Source organism: Haliaeetus leucocephalus, unplaced genomic scaffold, assembly GCF_000737465.1.
Source record: "Haliaeetus leucocephalus isolate CR32 unplaced genomic scaffold, Haliaeetus_leucocephalus-4.0 Scaffold668, whole genome shotgun sequence".
Taxonomy (NCBI): Eukaryota; Metazoa; Chordata; class Aves; order Accipitriformes; family Accipitridae; genus Haliaeetus; species Haliaeetus leucocephalus.
Window position 1 is genome coordinate 3,873,595 of NW_010973104.1, and position 21,731 is coordinate 3,895,325.

At 36.1% G+C, this 21,731-nt stretch overlaps 1 protein-coding gene across 1 annotated transcript in view; it reads right to left on the reverse strand.

The window, feature by feature from the left end:
- Positions 1-3,596: 3,596 nt before the first annotated feature.
- Positions 3,597-21,731, reverse strand: part of USP10 (ubiquitin specific peptidase 10) — a 39,038-nt gene continuing 20,903 nt past the window's right edge. Inside the window, exons 8-15 of the mRNA XM_010579720.1 lie at positions 21,399-21,454; positions 19,875-19,978; positions 18,996-19,095; positions 17,548-17,728; positions 13,748-13,913; positions 8,484-8,628; positions 7,146-7,211; positions 3,597-4,689 (exon numbers count right to left, since the gene is read on the reverse strand). Of these exons, the coding sequence (XP_010578022.1) occupies positions 4,502-4,689; positions 7,146-7,211; positions 8,484-8,628; positions 13,748-13,913; positions 17,548-17,728; positions 18,996-19,095; positions 19,875-19,978; positions 21,399-21,454 (1,006 nt within the window). The 3' untranslated portion in view covers positions 3,597-4,501. The remainder of the gene's footprint in view (positions 4,690-7,145; positions 7,212-8,483; positions 8,629-13,747; positions 13,914-17,547; positions 17,729-18,995; positions 19,096-19,874; positions 19,979-21,398; positions 21,455-21,731) is intronic.

Consider the following 21,731-nt stretch of genomic DNA (forward strand, 5'->3'; position numbering starts at 1 on the left):
CAAAAAAAACCCCCCAGTTGGGGTGTTTGGGGGGGGGGGGAGCGTGTGTTGGGTTTTTTTTTTTTATATAATCCCTCACAGATAAAGCAAATAATCAAAAGGCTGCAAAATCCTTGTTTTGCAACAATGGGAGGAGTTTAATATAGAAAATAAAAATTGTGGTTATGTGTTCACATCAGACTGTTGCCACATACTTTTTAGTCTTTTTCTTCCTTTGAGTAATAAACTGCAGAAGACAGATTTTAGCAACAAGTGCATTTGTAATATCCTTAGTGAAAAATCAAAAAATTAATACCATCTGAACAACTTCCATTTCATACTAAGAGAGGATTTCAACACTTGCTTTTTAAACTGGCAATTACTCATTGCCATTTCTTTAAAATAATTAGTAACACTTGTAACCTGTTCCTGTTAAGTGAAATGTAGAACTGAATATACAGAGTAAATTGCATTTTTGCAGCAGGAGCTCCTCTTTTATAAAAGTTGTCAGGATCAGAGAAGACAACATGTCTATACAGGTCTTTTATGAACAGGAAAGGTCTAGGTTGTACACCAGAACTTGAGTTGTGATATAAATTCATTTTCTATTCTTTTAGCCCAGGGGATAATGCACAGGACTTGAGAGAAGCCCCTGGAGTGCCCACAGCTGCAAAGGAACACAGCACTGTTCAACACCAAAAACCTCCTGACAGCAAAAAATATCAAATAGGATGTTCTCAGGACCAAGCATGTATTAGGCAAATCTATATTAGGTGATTAAACTGTAATTTAAATACTGTAATATTAATCCATCATATATGCAGCAACTCTAAGCAAACCTCAGCAGAAGCACAAGCACAGCTCAATGAAATACTACTAAAATCTCATTAATTGTACACCAGTTCGTTCTTTCTCATCCTAGTCTTCATTTCTTCCTCCCCTCTTCTTCACTTTACCCTTTTTAAGCTATTTCTCCTGTGTTGGACTCCACTCGAAACCGCTTATCACAAAGACGATTCCACTCCAGGTTGAACAGTCATTTCTGAGGTTGATGAGTCACCTATAACCAAGAAGACTCGCTTCGTTATTCATGGGAAGACTGAGACTAATACAGCATTTCCTTCCCAAAAGATAACAAAATGCAGGACTTAAGAGAGAAAAAACTTGAACTTAATTTCAATGTACATCCCCAAGTCCTGGGAAAGCCCTGCTGCTTGGAAACAGCAACCATCCCCCCTAAATAAAAAATAAAATTGTTATTATAGCTGTATTTTTAATACACCTGTATGACAAACCCATCCACAATTGGTTAAGACATCTGTAAACAGTAAAAGCTTTGTGCTAGGAAATCCCTCACCATCGGGAGTCCTGTTAGTGCAAGAGCAGACCAACAACACGGGGTGCAATTTGTTTCTACTAAATATACCCACTGTCGACCTGCAAACTCCAACCTGTAGTTTTTGAGTAACATGGGTCAAAACTCACCAGCCAACCATCTTGTCCAGTCAAAACCAAAGTTAACTGCAAGGACCTGATATCGAGGAATGTATTAATTCCTTATCACCTGCAATTTTATCTAGACTATTCTGGTACGCCTACACTACCAGAAAGGTACCTTTTCACAGTCCACTGGAGATACAGGTAAACCACTCAACACAGTCACAAGAGGGAAAAAAAAAAAAGTATTTCTATTTCTGCAGTACAGAAAACTATTTCAACCAGGGTGCAGAACAGGACATGAATAATAACCAGTACAGAACAGCAATTTCAAAACCTCATTTCTTTCCTATTTGGAACACCCCCGCACCCCCCAACCCACTTCCCCCAGATTTCAAATTCAAAGCAGAACCAATGTCTCACCAGCACCGGCTCTGGGGCAGTTCCCATCACGGGCAGCCCTGAATTAGGAAACCCTGGAAGCCCCAGCCTTTGGCAGCCCCCGGCACTCTGCCTCGGTAGCCCCAGCTTTGGGGCACCGTGCCCAGTGAGCAGCCAGGAGCTGAGGTTTTCCCTGCAACTGGCCAAAATCAAACCAAGCTTTGGACAGAAAACTGTCACGGAGTTGGTGGAATGTCACCAAAATCAAGAACAGTGTCTCAGTCACAACCTTCAGATCAGAAAATACTAATAAAATTTGCTGATCAATGAAAAGATTAACTATAGGTTTGGATATCCAACTGACAAAAAACCATAAAATTTTCTCAGCATCGGGATTGTGGTAGTGATATAAAGTTAACATGGCCTAATAATTCAAGAAAGAAACAAGATGATCCATTTGAAGATCACCCAACTTTGAGCAGGGAGAAGAGGACCACTGCTAACAGTCTCGCCCCGGCCACAGGGCTGGATGCTCATTCCTGACACGGAACAGCATCACCAGCAGCGATTCACAGGCAGGAAAGTCCCAAGCTCTCCATCGTCTGACGAGAGGGAAGAAAAGTCAGAAGGCAAATCAGGACGGCTTTCTTCAGCAAGCCTTACTGCCCAACCAACACCTAGGCAAGTTGCAGGAATTTTGTTTCCGCTACAGGAGCCGCACATCCACCACGACTGCCCCACACAATGAAATCATGCAAACTACAGCCATGATTTAACACCTCCACCTCTAACTCCCTCCAAGAAGGAGCCATGAACAACTTTTCCCTCTTCTGTAAAGTGACCGATTGCTGTTTGACTTGGGCAGAACACGCAAGAGCGTGTCAATGGGCACATGTTAAAACCTAAAGGCATTTACAGGGCTGCTTCCTTCTCTTGAAAAAGCTAACACTGCTTCTCACCAAAGACCTGCGTCCATCTCCTGGACAGACAGGCCATTCAAAGTAAAATGAAATCAGCAGTTTAAAGAAATGCTGGAGGAATTTATTGGAACACAGTACCTGTAAAATTATGCAGCTAATTTTATTTCCACAACTTTGCGGAAAATAACTTTTTTTTCCTAAATGTCACCTTCAGAAGTGAACAGTATTTGGTCAGAGTATCAGCAGTTTAACCTTTTATTGACAATCCCTGTTAAAATTAGCCCTGTTTCACTGGCTACAATTGTTAACACTTTTCCAATGATGCAACAAGCAGGTAACACCACTATCATCAAATGAAGGATTAAACATATAGATTTTTTTTTTTTTAATCACGTTCAGCAGCAGGGAACGCAACAGGAAGCTGATCAAGGCAACATTTTTACCAAAGTTTTCAATGAAAATGTCAACTGGCTAAAGAAGGGAATATTTTAGTCCAAGGTAAACAAACCAACAGCTACCTCCAAAAGAACCGCGCAAGGCTTTCAGGTAGGATACAGAAGAGAACCGATTCCCTCTTCTGGCCAAGGGGTGTTCAGCCCTGGGACCACCATGTCCCGGGTTGCGGGCCCTGCGTCAGACTTGTAGCTGTTCTGGGTTGACTGGTCTCCTCTCCCGTTCCCTCTCTCCTCAAAGTTCAGTTCCAGCTCAGCACCTAATGGGAACATTTCTGAAGTTTTGAGAAGTTGTAAAAGACAAAATCATCTGCCCTTCATCTGGGGATTGCTATCTACACCTTGTGAAAGCACTACAAAGCAATTTTTCGAGTTTTCAAGGGTAGAATTTACACTGGAGGAAAAACAAATCCCACACACACACACCTTAAACCAACTTTGTGACTTTTATTGATGGGCGACAACTTTATACTTCTAGATATCACTAAACTGTGTACAATTAGGAACTCAACATTATAGGAGAGCAGACAGCAAAATTAAACAAAGCAAACTTAAAGAAATATCAATCTTAATTATTTTGCCCATTTTTTTTAATTTCATGTACACAGAAGCATAAATGCAGTTTGAAATTTCTTAATAGCAATAAAGTTACAATCACCCATCTATATAGACTAACATCTTAACTCCAAATATTTGATCTGCAATGTGTACTTAAGCAGTTTCTCATCGCACAATTATTAAAATGTGTCTTCCTATTAGGAACCAGCAACTCTGCAATTTGTACGTTTGTACATTTTTTGAAGCACGTAGGACCATTTCCATCTCATACACGTCGGCTCATATTTTACCACTTATCAAAAACTATTGGGGAAGCAGAGAGCACTTTTTATTTTTTTTATTTTTTTATTTTTTTACTTAAGTAAAGATAAAACATTTTCACAGAAATCTACAAGTTCTGTTGCTGGTGCAGGGTTTTCTTCTACTACGCAATTAGAAAGTGGGAATCAAATGCAAATCCCCTTTTATTATCTTAGGATTCAGCATTAACTCAGATTAATTTTTTTTTTTTTTGTATTTTTGTGATTCATGAGACTGAGTCTTTCAGCCAAGTGACTTCATTCTGCAAAGTCAAAAGTCAACACAAACTATGTTGTGCACAAACCCAAGGTAGTTTCCATTATCACTCTATCCCATAGTTGCAAGGGAAAAAAAAAAAGAACAAAAAAGAAAAAAGATTCACTCAAAAGAGCATTTACAGGAGAAAAAAAGTTAGTGATAGTTGGCGTTCTACAAAGCAGGTATCTTGCACACACAGCGTAAAAGGGGAAAGTTTCACAGCAGGTCAACTCGGCGGTAGTACAGGAGGTAGGCTGTGCGTTCTGCAGACGGCTTCACCACCTGGTACTGATTTATCACTTTGACTGCCTGGTCATCAATGCGTAACCAGCCATTTAGACCAATTTGGAAGACGTCCGTAGTGTAATGGCCACCAGTTGCGCTGTTTCCATGATGATAGACAACTGCAAAGAGAAATTGATGATGCACATATACACTATACGTAGATAAATATCCACTGAAAAAGTAAATAAAGAAAAAATGTCACATACTGCTTTCTTCATAGCATACTCATGGTTTAGCCAGTTTGTATGATCTGGCTTAAGCAAGAATCTTTAAGTGTTTAGTGCCTGCTTACATTTGATGCTGTGTAATATTAGTCAAGTTTCTCCAGCATACCAAATCTCATGATTCTAGAAGGAGGTGTAAGTAAATTAAGAATCAAAAGCATCAAATTGCTTTTTATAAATTCCTAGAGGATTTTCTGGGAAGGATTTGCCTCACAAAGGCCATCTGCAACAGTGCAGCACACCCTTCAGAGCTTCCAACGGGTACTGCCACACTTAGCGAGATATTGTAAGCTACACATTCGCTCTGTCTGCCGACGACAACAGTATGTTATTGAAATTATTTGTAAAAAAAGAAAAAGAAGTCAGGTAAAACTATGTATTAGTCTATTAAAAAAAAAAATCAGGCAAGACTATGGAGTATTCTATGAGGCAAAAAATCATAAAACTTTCCTTCATGCAAAAAAACCTAAATTTGAAGACAAAAATAAGATGACATTAAGCAACCCAGTACAACAGAACACTTTTCAAATGCCATTGTTTACAAATATAAGCCAGTTATTCCCCCTCTGACCTTTTTGTTTTGTCTTAACTGCAAATTTTATTCTGAGAACAGGTTCTATTGAAATACCAATCTACAAGTTTCACATTTATTAGTTCTCAGTAACCTCCTTAAAATTGTGAGCTGAACACCTCTGATCAACTGCTAATACTGCTACTTCCAAGACACAATCAAACTGGCTTCTTTCCTCAGTTATCTCCATTGCCAGAAGCGTTCTGCAGAAAAGACGTCTCAGCTCTGCTTGCAGAAACCAAACCCAAAGCTTAAGGCTGAGCTCTCAGTGCTACGTGTGGCAACTGCCTCCAAATGGAAGAGATCGTTTATCTATGTAATTCTAATGATGCACGTAAGAAACCGCATTTAACTCCTTCTAAAAACATGTGAGCCCTAACCATACACTTAACAAGAACAAATAAGAAACGGAAGGAATTGCCGTATTTGACACAAGAGCAGAAGTATACAATTATGAAATTGTTTACGCTCTTTCAGACTAGAGTCACACTTCAAGCTCACTCAGATTTTCTTTCTTTCTTTCTTCACACTTCTATGAAAATAAACACTTCAGAATAACTTGACTTAAGCAAAGCAAAAAGGCAGAATATACTACATATATACATTTGGGGGAATTTAGGAAACAATTTTTTTACAGTAGCTTAAACTTCAATTATTGATGCTCTAAAATTTCTTGTTAGATAGTTAGGCAAACCCTGGGTGGTATCTGAGACATAATTCTTCGAAAGCTTATTTTAGTAATTTAAAATTCATCTAACAAGCTCAGTTTCTGTGGATGAGAAGTCCTAGACTGACAGAAGACTGCTGAGGTATTGTACTTTTCCATAGGAGTTAGAAAAAATTACAGCGGTAACACATCTTCTTCAAGCCACCTTAAGTACACTGTCTAAACTTGTCCCATGAAAACCACTATCAATAAAAAAAAAAATTTACACTGCCAGAAACAGTCCTGAATTTCCACAAGAGACAGGTATGTTATTTCCTTCTGTAACCTCAGCGGTCACAAAACTGAATCCAAACTACCAAGTCACATAAGGCCACCAGTACTGGCACACATTTGGCGACGTAGAAGTTAAGACCTCTGGTTCTCCAGTTTATTATGTTCTCCTGACGCCAACACAAATAAGCAGGTGCAAATCGTAAACTGTGTAGGAGTTTTAAACTTCGGGAAATTCATTACTGCCCAGAGAATGTTTTGTTCAATATCAAAATGCAGTTTCTGAATTCTTACACGAACTTCCAATCTTAACTACCAATTTAGGTATTTCATATACATCTCAGACACTCTTAAAAACATCACTTCCTCACACAAAAATCATGGTCTCCAAGTTACACTTTTCCACCTACAACATGCTATTCATACCCTGCCAGCAATACTCATCTTGAGGGTTCAAAGGGATGCAAAGCCAGCATTCAAACAGCCATTTCAAAAGACATTTGAAACATTATTCTGAGAATATGTGGTGTATTTTAGGCATAGTTGTATTACAGCTGTATTTCAGCTTCTGATATTTTTCAGGGTGGATCTGTTAGAAAACTCTGTTTTTGCACAAGTTTCAAGCTGGATCAGTCAGATATTTAAATAAAGATATAGCAATATATGTGTATATGCACATATGCAAGAAATCACTAAATATAAGAACTTGACACCCACCAGTTACTTCAATGTAATTTTAAAGAAAAATATTTTATATAATCCAGGAAACTCCAGTGTTTCTAGAATTCTATACGCAGAATTTGTATTGGCAATACAGGGACTAGAGGCATATAGATAAAATACCTGCAAAGAGCCGGTAGGTTCTTTGGCCTTTAAAAATTTTACTTTTCACACCAGGAGATAGTAGCTCTGGAGGAGGAAAAAAAAGAAGTCACAAAGGCAATAGTTAGCAATTTTAAAATTCCATTTCAAAGGGATCAGTTATTTCTAAGAGAAACCAACACTACCATAGATTGTCTTCTGCAGCCTTTAAAGAATGGTCAAGGTTCTAATACTCAGTTTGCTGACACTAATGTTTACAGAAGGTTTAAAACTACCACAAAAAAAAACCCGAAGAAAAAAAAAAGGGGTGAAGAGATCAGACCATTAATTTCTTTTCCTTGCGTTCCTGCTGTCAGAGAATGAAAAAAATCAATTTCAGATTCCAAGCCATACTACAACCAGTTTTGTCAATCAAGGCAAACTGAACTAATTCTACAAATACCCATTCTTTAAAGAATTTTTAAAATAAAATATTAAGTAAAATAAAAGTGTACTGTCTGACAAAGTATGCATTTCACCTGAGACATGAGTAATCTTTTTTTTTTTTTTTTTTCCCCCCCTATTTGAACTACTGGCTGGCTAACAGTCAATTTGTCCGATCAAAACAAAATGCATTTAATTTGGCAAGCTTCAGATGCTGGATTATATGAAAGTTTTCACACTTTGTAAAATCGGTATCTCTTAAGACATTTGTTAAAAGAATTAACTTTGTTGCTTAACCTCTGAACTCCAGCTTACTTGTCTGCCTTCAGGTTGCATTTTCTGTAACACAACAGTTTCCTTTAATCAGTCACTATTTATTATAATAATTTGCCACTTCTCTGAATGAAATCTGATGTAAAAATATGTAGTATTACTTGGCAACAGCCTTGTATAGGGACATACCCCTCATTCAACAGGATAAATTCCAATATTTGTCCTCAGCAGTCTATAACCTTACTCCTTAAACCTGCAGGAAGCTCTCACTTGGCCAACCCAACATCCAGGATGTACCACAGCTTTTAAGATTTTTCGCCATAACGTTCTTTGCAAAATGGATGCCCAAACTCACATACAGGCACAAGACTGAACCCAGAAACCTAAATATATTCTATTTTATGGGGGAAAAAACACACCACCCCCCGAAAAAACAAACCAACCAACCCCCCAAAAAACCCCACACAAACCAGAAGCCACCACACCACACCCCATATAAGACGTTCATCCAAATTACTAAGTTTCTAGACAACAACGGAGAAGAAATCTTGTGCATAATGCTGGGAGTAAGGAAGAAAACTGGAAAACACAAACAGATATCCCTAGGAAACACAACATTACCTTTTCTCTAAAGAGGACAAAATTCTGTTCAAAAATCTTTACCTTTACTAATTTCCAGATCAACAGGATACTCAATATTCTTGATAAGCTTCTGACATCCACCAGTTTTCTCATACACAAACCGCTTGAGGTGTAAAACAAGAACAGGGGGGAGTTCTTCTAGTGTCACTCTTCGACTGATCTCCACCTAACACATACATAGAACAAAGATGAAGAAAAACTGTTGTTTTTTGTTAGCTGCTCAAAATTACTCCTTTAAAAGAGGAATAAGTATTTAATTTTACATACGCTAGCAGAAAAAAACACAGATTTTCTAAAATTAATATTAATTTATGATAAACACTGCAGTTTATGACTTAAAGCAGACTGGGTCTTCAATCAAAGTGTTGTCTTAAAGGAGAACCCCAATACCTTTTAGTAGAATGCAACGTGTTAGAATGAGCAGATATTTGTACTAAAAAGAGCTTGCTGGAGATCCCTCAGGAGAAACTCCTCATGACAATTTAGTGATTAATAATTCTTAGCAAGCTATTATACTCTAATCGAAGGTCAATAACTTGTAACACATGTTGAATTCAGAGAACTCTGAACTGTAGAAGACAACAGCACCACACCTCAGTACCCAAGGCAAAAGTTTTCATGTCTAAGAGCAGACACCTTTTTACAAAAAGCTGAATAGGAGGAAAAATAAGAACTAATCTGAATCATATCTTAATTTTCAATAGGTAAATTAATTATAATCAAAAAAGAATCTCTATAAAACAAAGGCAAACTGTTAAAAGATTTTGATGTAAGCACCTAAATCTACATTTATCTTGAGAACTTCCATTGAATGCTCCAGAAATACTGATTGAAATGGAAAAGCAGTATTACAACTACTTTGCTAAAAAGTTTGAATGCTGTGTCCTTTAAAGAGTGTCCTGAGCACACCTCATGATTCCCCACTGAAATACTAGTTTCTACACCAGACTCCTGCAGTTTTAACTAGTACTGTTTTTATTCCCTGCTTCTCACCAAAAGAATCCTAAAACACTGCTGAAAAACACCTTCTCACAACGGTATCATTAAAATACAGACCTATTCACAGGGAGGATAAAAATAATTAATGTATTATGAGATCAGTACTGCAACATTTCAAAAATTTTTTCGCATTAACCAGAAGATATTTGTCATTCAAGAAGTTCCTCAAAAAAACAAAGTGAGCTGTTATGTAGGCTACATAAAAATGAGTAAGCCATCATGACAAGCTGTTATGGAAGAGATTGGTAATTAAACATTTTTCTTTCTAAAACAATATGCTGGGTTCTTTAAAAGGTTCTGAAGGAAATTCAAAGAGAAAAGTACGAGTTATAACCTTACTGCTTTCTACTAAATACTGATTTTTATATAATTATAACCAAACAAGCCGCAAAGTTACTGTCTGAAAACCTGAAATTGAACTCAGAATTGCAGAACAAAAATGTTTTGCCTTCCTAGAAATTATGACATAAAAACACTTCTCCAAATAACTGGTTTCGGTTTTTCTGCATTTTTTTATTGAGAAAAATCTCTTTATTGTAATCATCAGCATATTATTTTTCAACACTGCCCCTCATTCTGCTCGAACCTACTAAGTGTGGAATAGAAACTATTACCTCTTTCCAAGCACAAAAAAGTAAAACCTCTTAGGATGCTGAAGCAAGCAGATTTTGTAGAGTACTAGATTTCCTCATGGATCTCAGCTGATCCATTTTACAAGAAGCAATTCTACATTTGAAACAGAAACAGCCTCTACGAACTGTGTAAAATTTCACCTGTATCTCAAGGGTTCAAAATATGACCTTCTGCATCCAAACCCCATCAAAACTCTGGCAAAAGCAGCAGCTTCACTGAGCACTGAGAGGAGTTGTGTTTTATTTTGAGTTTCTTTTAAAACCAGCAAGCCAAACAGGACCCTGTTCTTTTCCATTCAACAAGTGCCTGCTGGTGCCCACCTCCTCACTTTCCAGGAAACAGCATGCAAAGCAAGAAGTTAGAAGGCAAACTCTGAAAGTGAAGGTGATAACATGAGGTTCACACAATTCTTCCATGAACTCATGAGAGCATGCATCTTCCATGCATCTCAGCATGGAACAACTTCTGCTTTTAGCGAGAAAATCCAGACAGGCTTTATAGAGAGAAAAAAACATGCACTTGAATCACCCAGTTATTACTACCTCAAGATTTTCCTGTATTGAGTCTTTTAAATCTCAAATCTGAAGTTTTTGAATTCAGAGCTTTGTGCAAAAAGAACTTAACAGCTCCCAGCCCAGGAACAGAGGATGCTGAAGACGTCACTGCAGTGGTTTAAGCAGTTGCCATTCTCCGTCCTCAGTAACCGAGCTGGCGTATGCGAACAGATGCCTGCATCTCAGCTGCGCAGCTCCGTATTAGCTTAAACCACAGATCAAAGCAGTTTTGTGTTTCTCTGGTGCCAGACTGAAGAGCAGCAGCTGAGGAATAAGCACATGTTCTGCTGTCCTGACTGTGTGAAGGGGCCCTGATTTCTGGCAGCAACATTACCAGCTAAAAGTGCCATAAATGTTTGTTTAGTGAACATGAGTCAGAGTCCCAAGAAAATACTTGTAAGATCCTCAAGGAGCAATTTGAGAACTCCAAGGGATGTGAAGACTCCTTCTCAGGAGTATGTGGAAGGTAACCTGGAAAAGCAAATGAGGTTAAGGCTAGTTTGTTACTCAAGAGTCTTCACTTTTGTTAGACAACATGAGCAGGTCTGCAAATAGGAATAAGAGACTGAAAAGAAAATCAATTCAGTCAGGATAAAAATTAAGCCCTTTAAAAAAAAAAAGCATATTAACTGTTGAAATATTCAGGATTTAACAAACTGATCTGCAAGACCAGAAGGACCAAACCAACTTTCTTCAAATGCTGGTAAACAAGTAAAATTAAACCAGTAACAGCAAAAGGATGCCACACCATTTTAAACACCTATTTTCATTTTAAAAGCCTAATTATTTTAAATACGCATGAAAACCTGATTTCCTGTTTACATTAATATGCACATAAAATTCAAAATCAGCTCAAACTTATTAAAAAAAACTTTAAGAGAAACCATCCACATATATTTAGAAGAGTATTCTTTTCATATCTATCGTTTATACCCACAACTTGTAAAGAATACAGTCCAGATTAAAACAGTCAGAAGACAGTAATAATTTTTAATAATGTAATAATATGATTTTTTCGCTTTATCAGTAGTCCTGAGCTCCCCTTTTGTAAAATAGAGATGAAATACTTCTTTGGATTACATTCTGAAAATTACTATCTGCAAAGTCCTATGCTTGTTCTACAATCAGTATGTTCAGTGTTTTCACTACAATTTTAATACAAGAATGGCTATTTTAACTTTTGGAAAAAAAAGATCTAAAAGACATTGTGAATGCTTCTATTTCCATTGAGACTCTAAAATATAAGCCAGACCAAACCTCCAGCACCTAATTTGAACAGCCATTTCTTCCAAACACCGTAATTGAGCACTGGGTTGTCAGTAAAGAAGTTAAAACCATCTGCAGTAAAAACCAAAAAATGAATGACTAGCAAAACAAAATCTATGTGGTAAATCACGATGAGCTTGCATTGCAAATGTTTCTTTCACATGGAAGACAACTGGAGAAATAAATGTTCTCTAACACTCCTACTGAGTATACAAGGCAGACAAATTTCAGCTATCCATCTTTAGCTTTTCAAAGAAAATCCTTTCCATCCTTCCTTCATCTAACCATATTCTCACTGGGAGTATTTAGAAAACATACAGATACAGAAATGAATGTCAGAGAGAATAACTACAACTCAAGAGCCTCCTTCCATCTTGGCCTTCTGAAAGGAGTTATGAATAGCGTACACAAAACTTCCATCGGAGCAAACCACGCACACGAGAGATGATCGTTTTACTAATGCACACCATAAGCAGCAAGGCAATACTTTAGTTGGGAAAAAGTTTAATTTATTACCCTACATCACAAGCTCTCAAACTGTAATGCCAAAAGCATGCTTTTCTTCCCATGAAGTATTTTTCTACTGCAATTACTACTATTATGTATTGTATTATTCGAAAAGTAAGATTAAAAAAATTGCAGAGCTGCACAAGAATACAGCATAAAATGTCCTAGTACTTGAAAGTGACAGAGAATCACAGGGCTTGGAGGTATCAAAAGGTCCTCCACTCCATCCCCTCTGAATCAATTATAACAATTTCTGTAAGTCCTGACTGGTGTTTCTCCAACCTTCTCCTAAAGCAGCGAGGACAACTCTACAAGCACCGCAGGTAATACCTAGTAGGTCCTACTCCTATTTACTGCTTGAGTATCACCGAGAAAAATCAGTCTTTTCCTTTTCAGAGCAGCCTTTGGCATATTAAATTTTACATCTGGTTCCATCTCTCTACTTCCATGTTTTTTCTTCTTGATGCTGAACAACTCCTCCCCCTCACTCGTTCCTTTTCCATCAGAAATTTTATACTACCATTCATTTTGATTGCTCTTTTCCAGATATTCTCCAACTGTGAAGAACATTTTTCTTGAACTGATGACCTAAAACTGAATACAGTATTACTGACAAGTTGGGTTTTTTAGGGCTGTGTACAGCAAACCAGTCAACTAGTGCCAAGGACACTGAACAGAGGTGTTACTGGCTATTGAAAGATTTCAGATTATTAATCCAGAGAGAAAGACCGTGACCATCAGATGTTTTAGTGAGGTCTAGATGAACTTCTACCAGGCCTACCACCAGTAAATATTTTCATTTTTGATTTGTAAGTGAAATGTGTAAATCAAAACCCATCGAGGGTAGCCTCACAGACAACCATGCAAGTGTTCTGCTACAAGAGTTTTCTTCTTAAAGCTAGAGTGTACTTTCAAGCAATAATCTGAAGAGCTGCTCCTTTAACTAAGAACATCTGGCAATCCCCAGGAATCAGTATGTTAAGATCAGCTACACACTATTTTACTCATAATAGTATGTATTATAACCACAGTTCACCCTGTTAATTTAATATACGCTTCAGTAAAATCTCCAACCAATTACTACACCAACTCAGAAAACATACCTATTTACAGGCATGGTTTTGTTTAAAAGTTAGGTCTCTTCCTTTCAGTGTATGTGTTCAAGTGTAATACATTTTACCGCTGCAGGACACTTTGAAAAGGTTAGTACCTCTTTTGTTAACATAAGTAATAGTGTTCAAGTAACTATTTGTAAGGCAAGAGCTGTGTAAAAACCCTTTTAAAAAGTTTAGTATTTGGCTGTAAAAAGGGGTCAACAGAACACACCTCTTGCTTGGTTTTTGTGGTATAACCCTGGACAGACTCTCTTGCCACCAAACTTTCCAACGCATCCTGAACTGTGCGTATCTTGTCTGACTGGATATCCAGTTGCAGGGTGAAGAAAGGTTGCAGTGTAGCAGACTCCTTAGAACTCTGCTGGTAAACAACAGATCTATGGAAACAAAAAAAGTTAAAATGTAATAAAGCAGAGTCATTTTCAACAATACAGAACCTTCAAGTAAGAACGGATTGAAGTCTACTTTAGTAACTTGATTTATAGTTAATCCAAAGCAACACACACAAATACAAGATAAAGGATAAGTTTCAATGACTTGAATCCACTTTACTGCAATTTAAATGTTTTTCACACCCACTTAAGAGCATACTGAATGGGATAATATTTGAATTGTTTTATTTATGCAAGGACTAAACCAGTTGTTGGATAAGCATCAAGTTTAAAGAAAAATACTGAAATTTTTGATAATGCATTTAAAAAGATTCACCAGTGGACTCTTTTTGTTAAGAGTTTTGAAATTATGTTTTCAAACAGATCTTCAGAAGTGCAAAATACTAGTGCTTATCTAACTGCATGTTCTACTGTAAACATTACAACTGATGCCAGATTCTCCAATAAAAATACACAAATTTTGTAGTCACTTCATTAAAACCAATTTCACAGTGATTTTAAATTGTTAGCTTAAATCTTGCCATAGGAAGTATGAACTATGCTCCATCAAAGACTGGCATTTCCTTTTCCTCCCATCACTTTCTGCATCCAGGCTTTGTCTATTTACTCCTTTGTACATAAACTGGAGTCATTTGGAAAACTGGCAGGAGTAACAACCTAGGGCATGAGAACATGTTTCCTGTTTTTTCGGTTTTTATTTTTGTTTGAAGTGTATTCAGTTGCAGCCTTTAAGTAGCCTGGCTTGGTGATCATTGTCTTGTGCAACAAGACAGTACACTCTTCAGCCACAAGATCACTGCACTAAGTGAACTCTTTCTGATTTTCATTTCTCTTAAACTTCGCTGAAAACTTAAAACCATCAAACATGGCTCAAGAATTTTTTTATTTTATTTTGAAAGCAGTACGTGCATCAAAAAGCTCCAGATGCTACAAAAATGAGGTTTTATACAGCCAAAGAAATCATTCATTTACAATATTGTTACGCTTCTCACAGTGCCTTACAAAGCTTGAAAGTAAGATAATTAACATAGTATTAATTCATGTAGCCATGTTGAAATTTCTCCAGGTCACGTACAATATGTTAACATACGGGTTTAATGCCTGTACTGCAAACTCCTATCAAAAGAGCCCCTTGACTCAGGCAAAGCCCTGAAGCACCAACAGAAAGCCAATGCATCTTTATATTGGCAAATACATGTCCTTTAGAGGAAAGACAGCGTATGAAAAACAGTAGCATCTTTATTTCAGTTTAACACTTCCTCCTTGGCTATATTTAAGGACAAAACCTTCAACACATGGCAAGTGCAGTGTTTCAACAAACAAACCCTTCACTGTTTAAGTCTTGCTGCTTTTGGATACACTTCCCCAAACCCTTTTTAAGCTAACCATTATTTAGTGCAATAATCAACAGAAAAATGCTAACAACTCCCAACGGTTTTCAAATCCATGTATTAAAGATTCAATTAATAATATGGATAATATTCTGAAAATATAACATTCAGGAATAATTATTAATATTTTTATTTAAATTGCAACATTTCTTCAAAACATTTTCTTCAAAAAGATATGCAGAAACTGATTTGATAGCAAAACCTTTGCTGGACTATGATTTTCTGTAACAATACCACTTATTAGAATAATTACAAAATTTCAATTGGCCAAGGGAATATGCATCATTCTCAATGAATAATTATTCTCAGGTCCTGCAAGAACTCTACAGTAAGAATTTTTCAGGAATACAGGCACTGCCCATTGCTACCCTGCTTAAACTACAACAATGTAATTGATGTATTTTCTTCTAAAATAACAGTGCATTTGAAGGGAAAAGTTGGTACTACTTCTGGAAATATTTAGCAGACTCCTAACTGGCTTGTGAGCTAGCTTGCATAACAAATACTTGAAATTCACACAAGTTGAAAGTCAAAAGGGACTCCTGCACATGAACAAACCAGACCCTGATAGAACTGTGTATCTTTGTACTTACACATTTAAGTCTCACATTGCTTAAGGAAGACTTTTTGGGTTGTTGGGGGGGTTTTAAGCAATTATGCCTAAATAGGCATTTAAAAGACAATTAAAGCCTTGAGAGGACAGCCTAAAGTTTCCCAAGCCAAAAGATGCCAATCCAAACCATGTTTTCCTAGCTGCTTTTTCCATTCGATTTTTCCAATTTCTGATGCTTTCCTTTAGTGGAATTCTACTGGTAATTCTGTATTCAATCCTTCCTACCTCCACCCTCAGCTTCAGAGGATGAAGCTTTCCAACATCACAACATGGGATACTGTTTCTGCAGTAAACCCTGTGACCTGGTTTGGAGGCTAAATAAAGTGGGTGTGGTGACAGCAGACAACAGATGTTGGATTGGACCCTGTGGTTCTGTTGCTCAGTGCAAGTTCTTGCCTTTTTTCAGTATTACCTTTGCTGTATGTAATTTTCTGTGGACTTCTGCAGAAGACAGAGCTCTCTTGGTCTTCTTAATTTAAAAACTAATGGAATCATGTAAAGATCTAAACAATTCTGACCATGATAAATATACTAAGGGTATTAACAATACCTTGGGTATGTGAACATACCATCAACGTGGAACTTCATCAATATGTACAAACATCTGTCTGCCAATTTCTATGGAAAATATCATTTTATTTGCCAGCTGTCTGACTCAAATCCCAGAAGAATAATTTCAGTGCATTTCACAGGCAGAAGGTACTAGCCCACATTATTCACACCTCTAGACTGAATACCTGGCAACACAGGGAGTCAAACACTAGCAATTAAGTGTCTGTCTCCAATTTAAAAATAATTCTTCAAGTCTAGTATTTTTGTTTTGGAATATGTTTTCAGCAAGTGTTTACCTTGCTTTCATTTTAAATTACACATTTCTTCAAACAAGTCATAAGGCTTCCTTTCCAATAAATATTCTTTCAGTATCTACTTTCTGCCTTCATCTGGTATCAGACCTGAATACAAGTAACGTCCCACATTCTTTTCATTCCTGTAACATCTTGTAGTAATTTACATTTTTCCAAACTTCTTTCCCCTTTAACTATTACACATAACTTTCCTGCCTCTGGGAAGCGTAAGTGTCTAAATAACCAAAAGTTTATGATTTTTAATTTTATGTCATGCTTTTACTGACCAGATTTAACTCTTTGCAAATCTCACTACCCCTTAGTATCCTTATTTACAAAATGAGTCAAGACTCCTCAGAGGTCACAAAAATTAGGTAGCTGTAAAGTTCTTTGGAATTCTTAGACATTAATATGCAAAGCATACATATTTCAAACTCCTCCTCTATGTGCAATTCAGGGCTTTTGTTCTCTAAACAATCTGTTCTTTTAAGACACTTAAAAAGATTCAGACTCTATAGTAAGTCATAGAATCATTTGATCATTGATCAACCCTTTGATCATTCTGTTCCATCTTCTGAACTCTCTCTTGCATAACAAATGCTTCATGGTAGAATGTTCACCTCTCCTGGCCTGAACAAACTGTGTAGCAGTCTCTTCCATCCAACTATCCAATAATGGTGAAAAATACAGAAAGCAAAGCAGAGGAAAATGTTAAATGTAAAGGCAAAGCAGCCTATGGCCTCAACAACTTCTACAAAAAAATACTATACCTTATATGACCACCAAAAATATCCGTAATTGGGGTCTGAACAAAGTCAGCCTGTCGAGTGACTGATGATTTGTTGCGAGGTCCTACTTGCTCCCATTCATCCTCACTGCCTTCCCCTTGTTCATCTTGCTCCTCTTCTTCATGAACAGGCTGAGCCTCAGGGCCATTGGAAACTGAGAGTTCTTAAAGTGAAGAAGAAAAAAACCATATTGGTATTTTACAAAGAAAACATGTATACAGATAAAGAATTTGAAAGGCAAAAAAATCCAATTCAAATAATTTTCAGATGATAAAATGTTCTCATAGTTCATGTATTTGAGAAAGTAAATGAGAACAAGTATATTCCAGGCTCACTCACAGCTGGACATATCCATGCATTAACACAATACAGCTCACTGATGACTGTATGTAAACAAATGTCGTTTTCTAGCAAAGTTTGATATATTTTTAGTAGCAAATTTATGGGGTAGAAAATTAGAAGTCAAGTGTTATTCTGGAAACATAGTTATGCCATTATTAAATACAACTCCTTTTCTGCACAGATATTTTACAGGGAACCCAAGGCTTAGCAAATATTTTCTTTGCAAGTGCCAAAGTCAGGAGGCTATAAACTGCACACAGCTAAAGAACAAAATATGAAATGATCATTTTATATCATAAAGAATTTACTCTACTAATGAGAAATTGGGTAACTAGTGATCTTAATTCTATGAAGACTAAGCATTTTGTTTCATTTTTAATAGGGGACCCAAACATAAAGCCACTGTAAAATAAAATGGCATTTTATTCTGCATAAATTCTAATACTTCTTCCAAAGAAAATTTTTCTCCAATTTCGTCAATAAGAATTTTAAAATAAGTTGGTATGTTTTGTTTTATATTAGATAGAAATTAGCCATTAGTCTAGAAGTTTCTAGTTCAAAAAAAGATCTTAACAGTGGCTTAAAGATCAGTGAAAAAAACACACCGATGTATTTTTGAACTACCATGGAGAGAGCCAAAACCCCAGTAAACAACTGACATTGCAGGTATTATGAATGGCAGACAAACGTACCTATGCTTAAGACAAGACTAGTCAGCTTGAGTTCGCCTCAAATAATGCTCAGTTGAGCTCAGTAAAAATTTGCAATACAGAAATTCGTTGTTCAGGAGGACCAAGTGTATGACTTATTATTATTGTCATTCAGAGTATTTACAGAATGATAATGCTTTTCCAAATCCCAGTAACACTTCAGATCATTCATAAATTGAACAGAATGGACTCATTTTATCCTTTGGACACATTTTAACAAAAGATTATTTGTTAATGTCTTTTGAGTCCCCTAAAACATGGCACTCTATCCCCATCTCAACATCTACTCCAAACATTACTCTGTATTACAGAATCACCACAACAAAAGGAGAATATTTGAAAGAAATTAAGTTTTCTACAAAAAAAAAATCCACTAACTTTCATTATGTGGAGAGAGAAGTTTCTTTAGGGTCAGCATTTCTTCATGTAGTCCATTGAGGATAAATCCCAAGTATTCTTCAGCATCTTCTTGCCTGCCCTGAATAAAATGTTTTTTTTCAATTATTATATGACATTTTCATGTTTTCATTTTAACAGAAGGTTAATGACATTGAACATCTAGCTTTCTCCTGTAAATTTACCAACTCAATAGTTGGTAAAATAGCGAAGTTGTAAAATTAAATAAAGTGTAAATTTTACTATAACAACCCCTCATTAACCTGCCATAAGCAGTAAGTACACACATAAGCTTGACCTGGAAACAAGCATTTCTGCATTCTTCTCAATACAAGTTCAATTTAACATCCAAGTTGGTAATTTTTTTGTTTGTTTTTTGGTGGTTTTTTTTAGCTATTTCTTTTAAAAGTAATATTAAAAAAAAGTAATATTTAAAGTTGCTGTCAAACCAAGGCCAAATCAAAAGATGGTTTGAACTATTATATTTTCTTTAAATTAAAACTAAACGTGAAATAGTATTTTGAAGTCTCTGTGGACCTTCAACCATTCCAAGCTGAATCCCAAGCAGAAATGAACTACTGCTCATTTCTTAAATATAAATCAATAGGTACCTTCTCTATAAAAAGAGATATTCCATTCCAATAGTAATTTATTATTCTGACATATCGAACTGCCAAACTTGTAATTAACATCTTCCTATAATTTAAGTCCCAAGACAGTCTGGTTTCATTACAATGAACTATCAACTAGTTGATTTTAGTGGTATTTAGGCACAGAACCTGATGTATGGCTTTATATTGTTTTAATGACAGTTACTGCCTTGCAATGCAATTACAGAAGTCAAAGATTTGTAAGTCACACCTTTTCTGACAGACTTGACTTTATAACCGTCAAAAGTCTATAAATGTATGTAGGTTCAAAGGCAGCTCCTGGTCGGATGTCTCTCACAATTTTATCACCTAAAGCTGCAAGGCAAAAAAGAAGTACATATAAATAACAATACATAGAAGTTTTTCTACATTATACCTTAACACTCTCGTCACACATCACTACATTTTGGAATCCAAAATTATTTTTTATTAATAGTCTTATTACAATTTTAGTGACTCAAGCTCAGAATTCATAAGATACAACTCTCTTATCTGTACACATTTTTTTAAAAACATCTTATGTCACCCTACATAGACTTACAGATGGTCTGGAAAAGTTAGTACTCTTTTTATAGTCAACACTCCGAAGATGAGCAAAAATATCAATAACCATCATAAAAGAATAATTCTATTTAAATTTTTGTACTACTTTTGTACTCAAAGAACACTTCCTTAAGTCTTTTATATATTTGTAATTCTAATAGATCACTTTTCCTCACTGCAGAGGAAAAACAAAAAAACAAACAAGGAACAGTTTGACAGAATGTTCAACCTAGTGGCAATACAAGGCCTCAGAAACCATATTTGAAAACTACACAATACAATAAAATGACCTAGAAGTATAATAAGTTGCATAAGACAGTAAGATTTGTTTTACAGAAACAAAACTTAAGCAGCAAACCACAGAAATGTCTGAACTGTTTGGAAATCACTGGAACAACCAGCTCCTTGTGATATTTTCTTATAATGTTACATAAACACATTCCTGAAACTGTTCTTATTTCTATAAGTTTTTAATACAACAGATTTGGTTCAGAGATTAAAAAAATGAAACCTACAAGATAATTTATTTGCATCAAAAAACCCCATTCTATTCCTCACTACATAATCATCACCAATCCTAAACACGTGTTAGCAAGACCCATACACTTCTGAAGTTTTCACACTGAAATAGTGCATAGGATAGGGAGGAATTAAAAGCCATGATAACATGCCTGCAGGCAATCTCTAACTGTTAGAGAGATCTATTATGGCCCCATTTTGTTCCAAACAAAAGTGAATGTTTAGTATTTAAGGAAAAGTGATAGAATCAAGCAAGTTGATAAACCAAACAGCTAGGAATATGTAAGGAAGGAAACGGAGTAAAATACAGTGAATATCAAATGATTTTGTTACAAAGGGCATGTTCTTAGAAGACATCTTAACATTTAAGCTAATCTTCAACAAAAACTATTCTTACTGCACTTGTACATTTGGTCTACCAAATAAAAGAAAAAATTTAAGGTGCAAAACCTATGACTTCTTGACATGAATCACCAGTAAGAAAACACATAACACTGACAGAAAAGCAATAACAAACTTTTTAAGATATCAAGAAACGCCAAAAGTCCAAAGAGCTATGAAGGGGATCAAGCACCAGTATTTAAAGGTCTTAAGTACATCACACAATGCAGATCCTTACCACAAAGCCTTCTTATCATGATTTTAAGACTTTTCTCCCTCTATTACCACTCACCTTGTTTTGCTTTAGGAGGTACAGGCATATTAGTGAACTCATTCATTAAACGAACACTGAAACAGAATGGAAGGAACAACTAGACATGAGCAGCAAGTTAAGACTTAGAAGGACAAATAATAAAATTAGATCATTGTCATTACTGACCGCCAAAAAAAAAACCAAATCAAAGAATATCATAATAAGTCTGAGTAAAGTTCACACAAAAATTAACCTGATCATTCCCAATGAAACCAAGGTGTTAGGTTAGTTCTTGCAGCTCTCACGGTTCAGTTTTGCATATTAAACACTATTTAAAACTGATCTTCCTCAGGCAACAGGAACTATCTTCCT